The sequence below is a fragment of the Trichomycterus rosablanca genome, chromosome 16, assembly GCF_030014385.1.
Source record: "Trichomycterus rosablanca isolate fTriRos1 chromosome 16, fTriRos1.hap1, whole genome shotgun sequence".
NCBI lineage: Eukaryota > Metazoa > Chordata > Actinopteri > Siluriformes > Trichomycteridae > Trichomycterus > Trichomycterus rosablanca.
The window spans coordinates 18,147,241-18,162,167 of NC_086003.1; the positions used below are offsets into that span (position 1 = coordinate 18,147,241).

General features: G+C 40.6%; 1 protein-coding gene across 1 annotated transcript in view; it reads left to right on the forward strand.

Moving 5' to 3' along the window:
• nsd1b (nuclear receptor binding SET domain protein 1b) overlaps nucleotides 1–14,438 on the forward strand; it is a 29,070-nt gene extending 14,632 nt beyond the window's left edge. Inside the window, exons 14-24 of the mRNA XM_063012128.1 lie at nucleotides 134–334; nucleotides 555–734; nucleotides 1,628–1,784; nucleotides 1,957–2,162; nucleotides 2,899–3,011; nucleotides 3,346–3,615; nucleotides 4,781–4,897; nucleotides 4,995–5,136; nucleotides 7,140–7,246; nucleotides 8,019–8,217; nucleotides 8,801–14,438. Of these exons, the coding sequence (XP_062868198.1) occupies nucleotides 134–334; nucleotides 555–734; nucleotides 1,628–1,784; nucleotides 1,957–2,162; nucleotides 2,899–3,011; nucleotides 3,346–3,615; nucleotides 4,781–4,897; nucleotides 4,995–5,136; nucleotides 7,140–7,246; nucleotides 8,019–8,217; nucleotides 8,801–9,333 (2,225 nt within the window). The 3' untranslated portion in view covers nucleotides 9,334–14,438. The remainder of the gene's footprint in view (nucleotides 1–133; nucleotides 335–554; nucleotides 735–1,627; nucleotides 1,785–1,956; nucleotides 2,163–2,898; nucleotides 3,012–3,345; nucleotides 3,616–4,780; nucleotides 4,898–4,994; nucleotides 5,137–7,139; nucleotides 7,247–8,018; nucleotides 8,218–8,800) is intronic.
• Nucleotides 14,439–14,927: the final 489 nt, after the last annotated feature.

Consider the following 14,927-nt stretch of genomic DNA (forward strand, 5'->3'; position numbering starts at 1 on the left):
GCTTTTTTGTGAGGACTGTGATTTTACAGTGGTTATTTTGTGGGCTGTACATTTGGCCTATTTAGCAGCTATTTTGTCCACCCCAGTACATTTCCGGTGCATAGTAACCAAAACAAGTGTTCCTGCCTTTTAGGTGTACATGAATGCTTTGTGTGCAAGAAGCTGGGAGATGATATGAGGCGCTGCATGGTTTCTTTGTGTGGAAAGTTCTACCATGGAGAGTGCATCGCCAACCATTCCCTCATAGTGCCTCTAAACCGTGGTTTCCGCTGTTCCCTCCATGCTTGTCTCACTTGCTTCTTCGCCAACCCAAACAACCCATCAATCTCTAAAGGTAAGTACATCATACTAGCTTTGTCATTTACTTCATTTACTCAGTATTATAAAGTAAATAAGCCTTAGATTTAAAGAGACGTATACATGTACAGCAGTGTGGAAAAAGTAGATAAAAATGAAATAATAATACACACACTAAAACACAGCAAGCATATCAGAGGAGAGTTGATGTGGATGGTCATCTCTCCTTTTCCTTTTATTTATTTATTTTTTGGCAGGTCGACTGACGCACTGCGTTAGATGCCCAGTCGCCTATCACACTACTGATTACTGCATCCCTGCTGGATGTGTCGTACTGAGCAGTAGCAGTATTGTCTGTCCTAACCACTTTGTTCCACGTAAAGGATGTCGCAACCATGAGCATGTGAACGTCAGCTGGTGCTTTGTTTGCTCTGAAGGTACGTTCAAGAGTCACAACTTCTGTTTATAATAATTTCCCTTTGAGTTCTACATTTCTAAATTTCATACATTGGTATTCAGAGTGAAGATCTAGAACCTAATAGTGTCTGAACAGTTTTATGAGCAGTGTGCAGAGGCAGGGTTTTTTGAGTGTCTGAACTTTGGTCAGCCACAAAACTTCGATAGGCCGCAGCATTTAAATACTTCTCGGTTAATACTGGGATGTAGAAGAACATTCGCCCCACCATTACACCATCACCACCAACCTGAACTGTTGTACTTTGGGTCCATGGATTCAAATTCTGCCCCCGACATTAACTTAATGCAACAAAAATTGAGATTCATTTGACCAAGTGACATTTTTCCAAGCCTGAACTGTCTAGTTGAAGCAGCATGTACCCACTCTAGCCTCCTGTTTTTGGCAGATGGGAGTGAAACCCAATGCAGCCTTTTGCGGTTGCCACCCATCTGTTCTAGGTGTGGCAAGTTGTGCATTTTCAAATACACTTGTGCTCACCACAGCTTTGCTCAAACCCATCTGGTCACCTTCCACTGACCTCTCTAATCAGCAAAGCATTTTGTGCCTGGAGAACTGCTACTCACTGGATGTTTACTGTCGTGCAATAAAATAGCAGGACAATTTCTGACATACTCAGTCCAGTCTGTCCAGTTCCTAGTCACCTGTATTACATTTTTCCCTTATTATAATGTCTGAACAATTACTAAAGCTCTTGATCTGTGTTTGCATCATTTTTAACATCACACTGCTGCCAGACCATGGACATGAGACTATGAGCTTGTTGGATATCACATTCCAAACCCATGGGCAATAATATAATTCAATGCTGAGAAGAAATGTTTGAGTTTCTTTTTTTTTTTTTTGTGATTGCAGGTGGTAGTCTTCTTTGCTGTGAGTCCTGTCCTGCATCATTTCACCGTGAGTGCCTAAATATCGACATGCCCGAGGGCAGCTGGTACTGTAACGACTGTCGAGCTGGGAAGAAGCCACACTACAAGGAGGTTGTGTGGGTTAAAGTCGGTCGATACAGGTCAGCATCACATAAACAAACTCTAATGCATTTCAACATGAAATTGAAACAAAGATTTTTACTTTGCCTTACACTCTTTGTGGTAACACATGGAGTAAATAAAGAGAAATAATGTAGAAATGTTAATGTAAAAAGGTAGCTGAAAATACTCTTTTCTGCCCTGTGCTGTCAGGTGGTGGCCTGCGGAAGTTAGTAATCCTAAAGACATTCCAGAAAACATCCTGCGCATGAGACATGATGTTGGAGAGTTTCCGGTACTTTTCTTTGGTTCCAATGATTACCTTTGGACTTACCAGGCTCGTGTTTTTCCATACATGGAAGGAGATGCCAACAACAAAGAAAAAATGGGAAAAGGGGTTGACTCTGTTTACAGGAAAGGTATTATTAAATGTTATATGCTGTAGCCAGCGAAAGCAAAATTATATTATATTTATACACAATGCACTTAATAGAATCTTGCCAAGAAGAGAGATACAGCCTTTTAAGTATCATTATTGTTGTTGTTTATTTTGTCAACTGTGCTTTTACCTTGCTTGCCCTTGATCGGCCGTATTGGGAAGCCTTTCAGCTTATAAACAAAAATAATGTATTCAGTATAGTTACTTGTGTTTTATTCTTTAATTGCTTCATCCTGATTTATCATATTCTGTATAGAAGTAATATATGATCAAAGTATGCTCTTCTCATGAGTGTTAAACTGACACTCCACAACCCAGTCACTCCTATTCTGGCTAGAGCACAATCACAGGGATCTTAAGCAGTGCAGGGGTGGTACAAGCGGCAAAGAATTGGAATAGGTGAATTAGCAATTATTAGATTGGGAGGAAAATTAAGAGAAAACTTCAGCAATACAGCCAAGCCTAATACACCTGGTCATTGATGGTTAGGGGTGGTTTTATTTTATTCATCTATGGTGTAGAGGGGTATGGAAAAATTGTTCATAGCAACAGGAAGGCTACCATGAGAAATGTTGCTGTTTACTATCACCGACATTAGCTTTGACTTTAGAAGGTTAAAAGTACCCATTGGTGCACAAACAGAGACCACTAATGTCATTATATTCTCCTATAATAAAGAAGGTGCTAGAGCTGAGATTTTGTCTCTGCTTGCCCAGCCTTGGATGAAGCTGCTGTAAGATTCCGAGAACTGCAGGCAGAGAAGGAACTTCGTCAGCTTCAGGAGGACAGGCGAAATGACAAGAAACCTCCACCGTACAAGCATGTTAAGGTAGTAAGCTTCATTAGTGGACATTTATTCGGACAGATTTGGCTATACCTAAATAAACTGCTGAGAATAAATGCAAGCTAATTTTAATGGGATGGCATGTGAGCAAGGTGCTTAACCCTCATTTGCTTCAATGTAATTAGCTAGAATTGTAAGTTGCTTTGGATAAAGGCATCGTCTAAATGCCATCAATTTAAATGTCCTGTCCCTCACCAGGATAAAGCAGTGGTAAATCATGAAAAATGAAATGGCGTTTATATACATTTGTTTTTTCATGTACTGTGTATTTAACATGCTAAACTAAAATCATACATTGTTCCACATTTCGATCCTACAGGTGAACCGGCCGATCGGTAAGGTGCAGATCATCACGGCTGACCTGTCAGAGATCCCACGCTGCAACTGCAAAGCCACGGACGAGAACCCCTGTGGCATGGATTCAGAGTGCATCAACCGAATGCTGCTGTATGAATGCCATCCTCAGGTTTGCCCAGCAGGAGAGGGCTGCCAGAACCAGTGCTTTACCAAGCGGCAGTACTCACAGGTGGAAATCTTCAGAACGCTATCACGGGGCTGGGGTCTACGCTGCTGTCATGACATCAAGAAGGTAGTCTTTAGTAATGATTGCATGACATGTAACATTTATTCATGGACTTAGATGTTTCCAAAATCAGCTCATTAAAACCAGATTGAGTAGCCTTTTTCTTCAGTCATAAAATAGTATGCACTCTAGCGATAAAATGTATGCTTTGGTTTGCTTTTTTTGTTCAAATGAAGTCAAAATTTAAACGACACTGGAATAAATTTGACTAATTATTAGAATAAGTTAGACTAATTATTAACAAGTCACATGTGACTTGTTTTCTAGCTAGTGTGGGTCAAGCCTAGTGGACAGAGCTGTGGGTTACAAACTGAAAAGTTGTTTGGCTACATGGCAAAGCTGGAATTCGAACACTATTGGGCCCTTGAGCAAGGCCCTTAATCCACTCGGCTCTAAGGGTGCCATTCCAAAGAAGCTGGGATATGTGGATAAAGATCATTGTACTGTACATGGGTATATGTAAATATTACTAATCTGCCGAAGGGTGAAAGAGCAGTGGGGAATTGGATATGACTAAAGTGGGAGAAATAAATATAAGAAAATAAATTAAATTAAATTCTTTCTCATCAAACCAAATACTACTCTATTACTTGTAGAATGAAATGACCATCACCATTATCTGTGCTTATTATTTACATTAGGAGTTATTTATTTATTAGGATTTTAACGTCATGTTTTACACACTTTGGTTACATTCATGACAGAAACGGTAGCTACTTATTACACAAGTTTCATTAGTTCAAGTTTAATATCAAACACAGTCGTGGACAATTTTGTATCTCCAGTTCACCTTACTTGCATATCTTTGGACTGTGGGAAGAAACCCACTCAGACACGGGGAGAACATGCAAACTCCTCACAGAAAGGACCCGGACCGCCCCACCTGGGGATCGAACCCAGGACCTTCTTGCTGTGAGGCGACAGTGCTACCCACTGAGCCACTGTGCCACCCACATTAGGAGTTGAAAATATTTATATGTTTATATATGGGCATTACACCCAACTTGAATGGACAATGGCAGCTACATATCACAGTGGCAGTATTATATTGTTTACATGCCAAACTTTATAGCCAAACTTATTGCTGTTCAGTAAGACTTCCACCAGATCTTTTACTTTACATTTAGTCCCAAATTCTAACCCTTCAGAGCCTTTTTCTGTTTTGCATCAGGGGGCATTTGTAAGTGAGTATGTCGGTGAGGTTATTGACGAGGAGGAATGCCGGTCTCGGATCAAGCAGGCTCAGGAGAATGACATTGGGAACTTCTACATGTTAACGCTGGACAAGGTGATGAATCCATCTTTGGTCATTGTAAACTTCTCATATATCTGGCACTTTAAAAAACCTGCATTTGTTTTCTCAAACATCCAAACTTTTGTCATAGGACCGCATTATTGATGCAGGACCCAAAGGAAATGAGGCCAGATTTATGAATCATAGTTGCCAGCCAAACTGTGAGACCCAGAAATGGACAGTAAATGGGGACACCCGGGTTGGACTTTTTTCACTGGTGGACGTTCCTGCTTGTAAGATGAGCAATCTGATATTTACACTGAACACCTGAAATGTATACATTTTAATGTTGATAATTGGTGACTGTTGTAGTACATTCTCAATATATACAGTGTATCACAAAAGTGAGTACACCCCTCACATTTCTGCAGATATTTAAGTATATCTTTTCATGGGACAACACTGACAAAATGACACTTTGACACAATGAAAAGTAGTCTGTGTGCAGCTTATATAACAGTGTAAATTTATTCTTCCCTCAAAATAACTCAATATACAGCCATTAATGTCTAAACCACCGGCAACAAAAGTGAGTACACCCCTAAGAGACTACACCCCTAAATGTCCAAATTGAGCACTGCTTGTCATTTTCCCTCCAAAATGTCATGTGATTTGTTAGTGTTACTAGGTCTCAGGTGTGCATAGGGAGCAGGTGTGTTCAATTTAGTAGTACAGCTCTCACACTCTCTCATACTGGTCACTGAAAGTTCCAACATGGCACCTCATTGCAAATAACTCTCTGAGGATCTTAAAAGACGAATTGTTGCGCTACATGAAGATGGCCAAGGCTACAAGAAGATTGCCAACACCCTGAAACTGAGCTGCAGCACAGTGGCCAAGATCATCCAGCGTTTTAAAAGAGCAGGATCCACTCAGAACAGACCTCGCGTTGGTTGTCCAAAGAAGCTGAGTGCACATGCTCAGCGTCACATCCAACTGCTGTCTTTGAAAGATAGGCGCAGGAGTGCTGTCAGCATTGCTGCAGAGATTGAAAAGGTGGGGGGTCAGCCTGTCAGTGCTCAGACCATACGCCGCACACTACATCAAATTGGTCTGCATGGCTGTCACCCCAGAAGGAAGCCTCTTCTGAAGTCTCTACACAAGAAAGCCCGCAAACAGTTTGCTGAAGACATGTCAACAAAGGACATGGATTACTGGAACCATGTCCTATGGTCTGATGAGACCAAGATTAATTTGTTTGGTTCAGATGGTCTCAAGCATGTGTGGCAGCAATCAGGTGAGAAGTACAAAGATAAGTGTGTCATGCCTACAGTCAAGCATGGTGGTGGGAATGCCATGGTCTGGGGCTGCATGAGTGCAGCAGGTGTTGGGGAGTTACATTTCATTGAGGGACACATGAACTCCAATATGTACTGTGAAATACTGAAGCAGAGCATGATCCCCTCCCTCCGGAAACTGGGTCGCAGGGCAGTGTTCCAGCATGATAATGACCCCAAACACACCTCTAAGACGACCACTGCTTTATTGAAGAGGCTGAGGGTAAAGGTGATGGACTGGCCAAGCATGTCTCCAGACCTAAACCCAATAGAACATCTTTGGGGCATCCTCAAGCGGAAGGTGGAGGAGCGCAAAGTCTCGAATATCCGCCAGCTCCGTGATGTCGTCATGGAGGAGTGGAAAAGCATTCCAGTGGCAACCTGTGAAGCTCTGGTAAACTCCATGCCCAGGAGAGTTAAGGCAGTTCTGGGAAATAATGGTGGCCACACAAAATATTGACACTTCAGGAACTTTCAATAAGGGGTGTACTCACTTTTGTTGCCGGTGGTTTAGACATTAATGGCTGTATATTGAGTTATTTTGAGGGAAGAATAAATTTACACTGTTATATAAGCTGCACACAGACTACTTTTCATTGTGTCAAAGTGTCATTTTGTCAGTGTTGTCCCAAGAAAAGATATACTTAAATATCTGCAGAAATGTGAGGGGTGTACTCACTTTTGTGATACACTGTGTATATATATATATATATATATATATATATATATATATATATATATATACAGTATATATATATATATATATATATATATATATATATATATAAAGAAAATCTAACCAAAGTACAAGGATTTGACATGTCAGTTTTGCACTAGTGCTAAATGCTGAGGAATTCTGAAATTCTGTTTTTTTTTTATATTCAACTTTTCACTTAAATTATATCGTAGTGTTTCGATGTGGTTTAATTACATTTAATGCAATTACTTTTTCTTTAAAGGTACTGAGTTAACATTCAACTATAACCTCGAGTGCTTGGGCAATGGCATGACTGTGTGTAAATGTGGTGCATCAAACTGCAGTGGCTTCCTAGGTGTAAGACCAAAGGTAGGATATAAAATAGGATCAGATTTTGTTTACTGAAACCCCTCTGTCCAAACACAGACTCTGCCACTGTGCATAAAGAAGACATGGTTTGACATGTTTGGTGTGAAAGAACACTTTTGGAGTGTATTATAATGTTGATTCCAAGCCAATTCTTTTTGTTCTACATCAATGCCTGACCTCACAAGAGCTCTGTTAACTAGGGATGTAACGATACACTCTACCCACGATGCGATGTGATTCCACGTTACTGGGTTCACGATACGATTTTTTCTCTGAAGTTGAAGACAAATTTCCTTTTATTATTTCTCTTAAAAAAGAAGATAAAATACTGCATTTGTGCCTCTTTTATTTATCAAAATAATGAATGCCCTTTTATTTCTGAGGTAGGTACAAACAATGCAAAACAATTTTGAATTAAGCCCAATTTGGCTGAAAAACCCCGAATTTGGCAAACAGGCGTATAGCGCCAGTGACGTCAACCAGGCGAGGTGTATAGCGCCAGTGCCCTCTGCTGTTTAAAGTGAATATCGATTTGAATCGTGGAATTTTTATATCGGTTATTAACTGTCTTGTGGTAAATCGTTACATCCCTACTTTTAACTGAATGGGCAAAGGTCTCCACAGGCACCCCAAATTTGAGCAAGCTGGAGGACTAGTCTCTAAATAAATGCCAAGCTTATGGCCGGATGTCCACATAATTTTTACCAATTAGTGTACAGTGTTAATCTTATTAACAGTACAGTAATTGCTATAACGTTTGTACGTTTCTCAGAACAACAATTCTTCGGACGACAAAGGCCGTAAGAAGAAGAAAGGCAATATGAAGCGCAAGTCACAGCAAGAGGTGACCAAGGAGAGGGAAGACGAATGCTTCAGCTGTGGAGATGGAGGGCAGATGGTTTCATGTAAGCGACCTGGATGTCCAAAGGTTTATCATGCAGACTGTCTCAACCTTACCAAGAGGCCTTCAGGTCAGTATCAACTATATACAGAGTGACCTTTACCTGTCTGACTACCAAAGCTATAAAATTACATACACATGTAAGGGACATCATGTGATCTGTTCTTTGCTTATAATTAATCAGAATCAATTAATAAATTAAAAATAATAAATCAAGGTGCTCAGGTGACACATCTGTAAAACGTGCTACCGGCAGGCTGGGCACCTACGCGAACAATTGTTGACTCATTCATAATTGATGCAATGACGACCTCTGCTGGCTGATTGATGCCGCCTGCACAGAGTCGGGAAATACGTGATCAGGGTGTGCCTCTCCATACACAAAGCTGATTCACATATGTGCAGGTAAAAAGATGCTGTCGGCTACTTCAAACGTGTCGGAGGGGGTGTGTGTTAGTCACGGCTCTTCTCAGTCAGAGTGGAGGTTAGCATCAGTAGAGGGAAAGCATAATGCATTTAGGTAATTGGACATGACTAGATTAATCAGATAAATCAGAAAACACCATTTTTCATGGACACACATGCTAATAGTGAGAAGCAATTTGAAATAGCGGGTTGTATAAAGGAGTTCGATGTGTGCGATGTGTGTGCAGGTCGTTGGGAGTGTCCCTGGCACCAGTGTGACCTGTGTGGTCACGAGGCGGCCTCGTTTTGTGAGATGTGCCCCAGCTCCTACTGTCTGGAGCACCGTGACGGGATGCTCTTCATCTCCAAGCTGGACGGTCGTCTCTCCTGCAGCGAGCATGATCCATGCGGACCTGAGCCTTTAGAACCGGGGGAGATCCGCGAATACATCCCGGAACATGCCGATGCATACCCAGTCAAAGCTTCTACTCTGTTGAGAGAGGGAAATCCCAACTCGGTTCCCGAAGCCTTAGAAACGTCACTGGTGTCCTCCAGTCCTCCTTCCAGTCCTTCACTTGCGATTGACGTTGCTGTTAACAGAGCCTACTCGCCCGTATCTTCATGTGGGGAGGAAGAAGATTTGGTGGAACAGGAGGAGATGGAGATGGAGAGAGTTAGGGTTATGGAGGAAGCAGAAGAGCACGGCGAGGATGGTGATGAGTCTCCAGTAGAATCACGGTATAGAAGAGGAAAGAGTATGAACGTTACCTTAACTGTATAACATGTACAATACTACTTCTAAACAATAGTCTATACTGTGCAGTACAGGAGACAAAATTGTGTTAGCCGTTAGATGCTCCTTGGAGACAGAATGACAGACATCTGCAGGACCAGAGCGGGCGGCATAGCGGCACAGCAGTTGGTGTTGGTGGTGAGCAGCTCCATATTCCAAGGTAGATCCAAATTGCCCCTAAGTGTAAGTAAACAAATAACGTGCAATGCACTTTAATGGACTGTCATTGTCATTACCTTGCCTGCCTTGCAGTGTTCCTTAAACCCACCACCACCCTGACCAGTATCATTTTTTCTAGATGCTAAATGAATGTATGTTGATCTGGGGTTCTTAGACTTCAAACCTCTTTGCACTCATTTGGTCTTGGAGTTACCTTGTACAGACTAATCACCCTGGAAATTAGTACACCACCTAGTGGAGGGGATGAACCACTTTTAAGGAAGTCTCAAAGAGATTCAATGGTTTAAAAATATCTTGGGATAAGTAGATCCCAAACAAAATGCACTTATTTTTTATTTGTGTTTTTTTTTTTGTCTGTAGTTTTAAGGCTGTAATGAAAAACCTCTTTTAAAAAGTTGCACCTTATGAATGATTATCTCAAAACTCCTCGTATCAAGATCTGAAAAATAGGAATCACTTAAAAGCTTAAAACACTTCAGCCGGATACACTACAACAGACGTTCTCAGCCAGGGGGCTGCATCCCAGTAGGGTTCCCAAAGTGATCTTATGACGGTAATAAATAACTTAAAAGTGTAGAGAAAATGATTACACATTCAAGCAACAAACAAAAATCCTCACATTCATACACTATATGGTAAATTGTACATGGCAGCCTGACCATAAGCTTGTTGGACATTCAATTCTTAAACCATTGCCGTTAATATAATATATTATTGCTATCCCATCGATATCCCAATTAATCCCAAAGGTGAGGGCCACTGAAGGTCCTCCACATCAAACTCATCAAATCATGTCTGGCCCTTTTTTTGTGCACAAGGCCGCAGACATTATATCACTATACAATTAGGCACTCGGCTGGTGCAGCGGTACATTACACTAGCCTACTACCACTGGGATCAAGGGTTGGACATCCTCAGTGTTGCTATCAGCTGGTCAGTCATTTACATACAGACTTAATTGGTTATGTCCGATATGTGAGGCCCCACAATGAATTAGCGTCCTGTCCAAAGTGTCTTACTGCATTGAGTTTATTGATTCTGAACCCACCACGTCCCCACATTTTGCCACAAACACACAAATGTCAGTCAGTTATGCTCCTGCTAGATGTGAACCTGTTCGGAAATATTTTTCACAAGCCGTTCAGATTGCATTCTGTAATGTCTGCAACTAAAGTACGTAAGTACATAAGTAAAGAAGCCTTTCTAAGTAATAGAAAGAAATAGAAATATCTCTTTTCAATATTCAAAATGTCTATTCTTTTGAAATGCAATGTCCAACAAACTCATGGTCAGGTGACACATCTTTAGGTGTGGATGTCCTGTCGGATCTTGTATGCTCAGACGATCACAGTGCACCCTGTTTATTCTGATAACATAGCATGGCCAGCTGCCTTTATTTAGAAGAGCTACAGTGGGGGACCGAAAGACTAAGACCACCAATGAAAATGATTCTCACTCACTTTCTTATCCACTTGTCCAGTTAGGGTTGTGGGGGGGTGCTGGAGCCTATCAATGGGCGCAATGCACAAAGTAACACCCTGGACGGGGCGGCAGTCCATCGCAGGGCAGACACACACACACACACCCATTCACCTATAGGACAATTCGGTGTCTCCAATTAACCTGACTGCATGTCTTTGGACTGTGGGAGGAAACCCACGCAGACACAGGGAGAACATTCAAACTCCACACAGAAAGGACCCAGACCACCCCGCCTGGGGATTGAACCTTCGAGGCCTTCGTGCTGTGAGGCGACGGTGCTACCCACCAAGCCACTGTTCCGTCCTGAGAATGATTCTATTTTGCATTTTTTAATTTAGTCCATGAAAGTCAGCACTTAATATTTTTGGTTTCAGAGTAGTTGTTGTAAATATTTGAGGTTTGATATTTGTAAGACATTATATAAATGTTTAAATAAATAATTTAAAAAAGGCAAAATAGAGGCATATTCACTAATGGTTCTAGACTTTTGGTCCCCAACTGTATGTGTTTATTTAAAGAAAAATTGTAAATGTGGCACATCCTACGATTGTTTTGTTTTGTTTTTGTGCCTAAATAGTGACCCCTGCAGCTGTGTGTGCACTTTTAAAGTCAGAGTAAGAATTGGATCTGGATTGTAAGTGTAAATATGCCATTTTAAGCTGAGATATCAGACTTGCTATGACATTCAGGTATACAAGACATCATCAAACCCATATTTCATTAGAGAGGATGTTGAATATAAAGCACTAATTTCGAGGAGTGTTAAAACTGAGGAAAAGTCTTCCCTGTTTATGAAGCAGCGTGACGACAGCTGTTTTAAGGTTGCTAGTTCTAAAGTGTTTTGTTGGCAAAACTGCACATATTCGTACATGTAAAGGCAGTCCTATTATCACAGGATCACTAGTTGGGCTATAGACCACAGCATAGCGGGATAATAGCTGCTGTCACATTGCTAATGTTTTAAAGTACTGTGTGTACATGCACACTAATTATCAGATTCTAATCAGATGATTTCTCTGATTACACTGATTATTTAAATGTTTTTTTGGTTTTTGCCCGGCCAAGACAAATTGATTTCTACGCAATAATCACTTTGATAAAAGAAAATAATAACAATAATCAGACTATATCATCTTTGATATAGTATATATAATCACACTGCTCTCAGTAATCACTTTGCTTGTTAATTAGTGGCTTTAAGTTGGGATGTCCCGATAACAATCCACCTAAAAGATTCCCAATGCGTTAGACATTTTGTATTACCTGCTTGCACAAATTACTTGGATCAGCTGACTGGATCAGTATTTTATCAAGAGAGAAAATGGAACATTTAAAATAATGCCAGTGTTTGAGCATGCACCTTCTTGTGAGATATGTGACAATACACAGTACCAGATTGCTGCCCAATCTGTCGCCGAAATCTTACTTTGGTGGTGTTACATTTCTTAATGCTTTACAGTTGCGGTCCGATTTTCAATGATTTCTGCAATTGTTCTGTTGACTAAATTGACTAAACAATAAGAATACTGTCAGAAATCTGTCAGTGAGTTATTTTATATGTTTATTTTGGGTAAATATGACAGTAATATTTAGTTAAATGTCTTTCAGCTCTTTTTATTATAACCAACTGCTTTTTATGATCGTCGACAATCTTTTACACAGCTCTACTGTGCAGAATCAGTATTTAGTAGTTTAATTACATTGACTTTTTAGTTCAGACCATATATTTGTGATTGGATCTGAAAGAAAAGGCCACCCTAAAAGCTCAATTTTAGCTTGATGTAGCCATTTCAGAATGAGTTTTGACATGTTTTGGATCATCGTCCTGTTGGAGCACCCAGATGCGTCCAAGATTTAAGCATTATCAGTTAATCTGTCTTCGTTATTATACTGTATTATTCACTGCATGAAAAGCACTAGTTCCACTGACAGCAGCAAAACAACCCTAGAGTATAATTCCTTCAACACCATGCTTGACTGGATAGACGGTAGACGATAAACAAATATCTGTAGATCACAAATTCTTGTCCCAAAGTCAGAAACAAACTTCAGTCAAGTTTTAAGGAGCAGATTTTGACATCCATGACAATATGAAGCTTGCTGTGATTCGGCAAATTCTGATTTACAGAACACCTCTTTTGTTTTGGGCTGGTTTTGGTCATTCAGACACTTTTTTTTTTTTTTTTTTTTGCAAGGTGAAGCCGCTCAGGTGGCGCAGCGGTAAATACGCTAGCACACCAGAGCTGGGATTTCGAATACATCATATTGAATCTCAGTTCGGCCATCTGTCTGGGCTGGGCGGCTACATGAACAACGATTGGCCGTTGTCCATCCAGTAGGGCGCCGGATAGGGACCTCATAACTGATGCAATCACGACCTCTGCTGGCTGATTGATGGCGTCTGCACAGAGTAGAGGAATAATGCTGATCAGAGTGTGGCTCTCCGTGCACAAGGCTGATTGGCATGAGAACTCACCTCGAACAGGTGAAAAGATGCAGTCAGGTACTGCTCCGTACTGCGTGTCGGAGGGGGCGTGTGTCAGTTCGCTCTCCTCAATCAGGGGCGGGGGTCAGCACCAGTAGAGAGGAAGCATAACGCAATCGGGTATGTTCCATGTACTTTAGATTATAGCTTTCTGAGCTCCAGTTGTAATGATTGTAGCTTAGTCTAATCGCTGCCCTGTTTATTTGGGCACCAACTTTAGCCAGAAGATTACCAATGACATTGTTACTAGTTACATGACAGCTGTATGTAGATGTTTTACCCAACAAATTTAATAGTGTTATTTTTTTTAACCTCAATAAAAAGCTTTATTTGGACAAAAAAGTTGCAGAAATCATTGAAATCCCAAGACTGCCACATTATGTATGTCTCTAACAAACGTATGCAAACTTAATTACAGCTGTAAATGTGTTTGAGGCAGAAACTTGACTGATTTTTAAAAATATGTGGGTAAATGGTACATCTGTGTATATTTGTACATTATGTTTTTATAAAACTGAAATTATGAGCAGATTCTGATGCTTGCTAGCTCGGTGTAAGTCACTGTAAGAATGTATACTGTAACTGTTCAGACGTTTTTACCCATGACCATGTATAAAGGTTTAAATAATAGTGTGGTTCATCCCTGTAATCAGACAAGATCTCACTGCATGTTCGCTTGCTCTCTCCGCCCTCTGAAAATCCTCAATGAAAAATACTAGATTTCCAAAGTGTTGGAACTTAAGAGTAGAGAATCAGATGGTTGCGAGAGCGTGATTAAAATGGACACTGTACTCGTATGTGAAACGGCAGTTTTTTTACACTTCCCGGCATATCTCTCCACCTGCTTTGCTTTATCAGATGTTAGAAAGCAAAATCCTGCAGCCTTGTACGAGCATTTCATTGTGCTGTAGCGCTTTGTACATAATAAAGACAGTACAGAACGATTCACATCGACTCTGAAACACTTTGTACACTTTGTCAGTAGTAACACACTTGATACACCATTTTGCCAAAAGTATGTGGACACTTGATCTTGAGCTTGTTTTACAATCCATTTCAAAACCATGGGAACTAATTTGGAGTCATACCTTCCCTTGTGGTTATAACAGCCCCTACTTTTTTAAAAAGGCTTCAACATCATTTTAGAGTGTGTTGGTGAAAATATGGACCCCATTCAGTTAAAAGAGCATTTGTAAGGTCAATGACTGGGTGTGGCTGAAACACCTTACAAAAGGAAACTGATTTACAAGTAAATAAAGGTCATTTGGCTGATCTGAATGATATGTAAATGAGAGGCAAGTGCACCACTGGCACCTGAAGATGATTTATCAAGTGTTCAAATAAGCAAGTGTTTTATTTTTATAGAATCAAAATCGGACTGCTGAATTTGACTGCTTCTAATTCAAAATCAGACCACACTTTTCAAAGCACATGT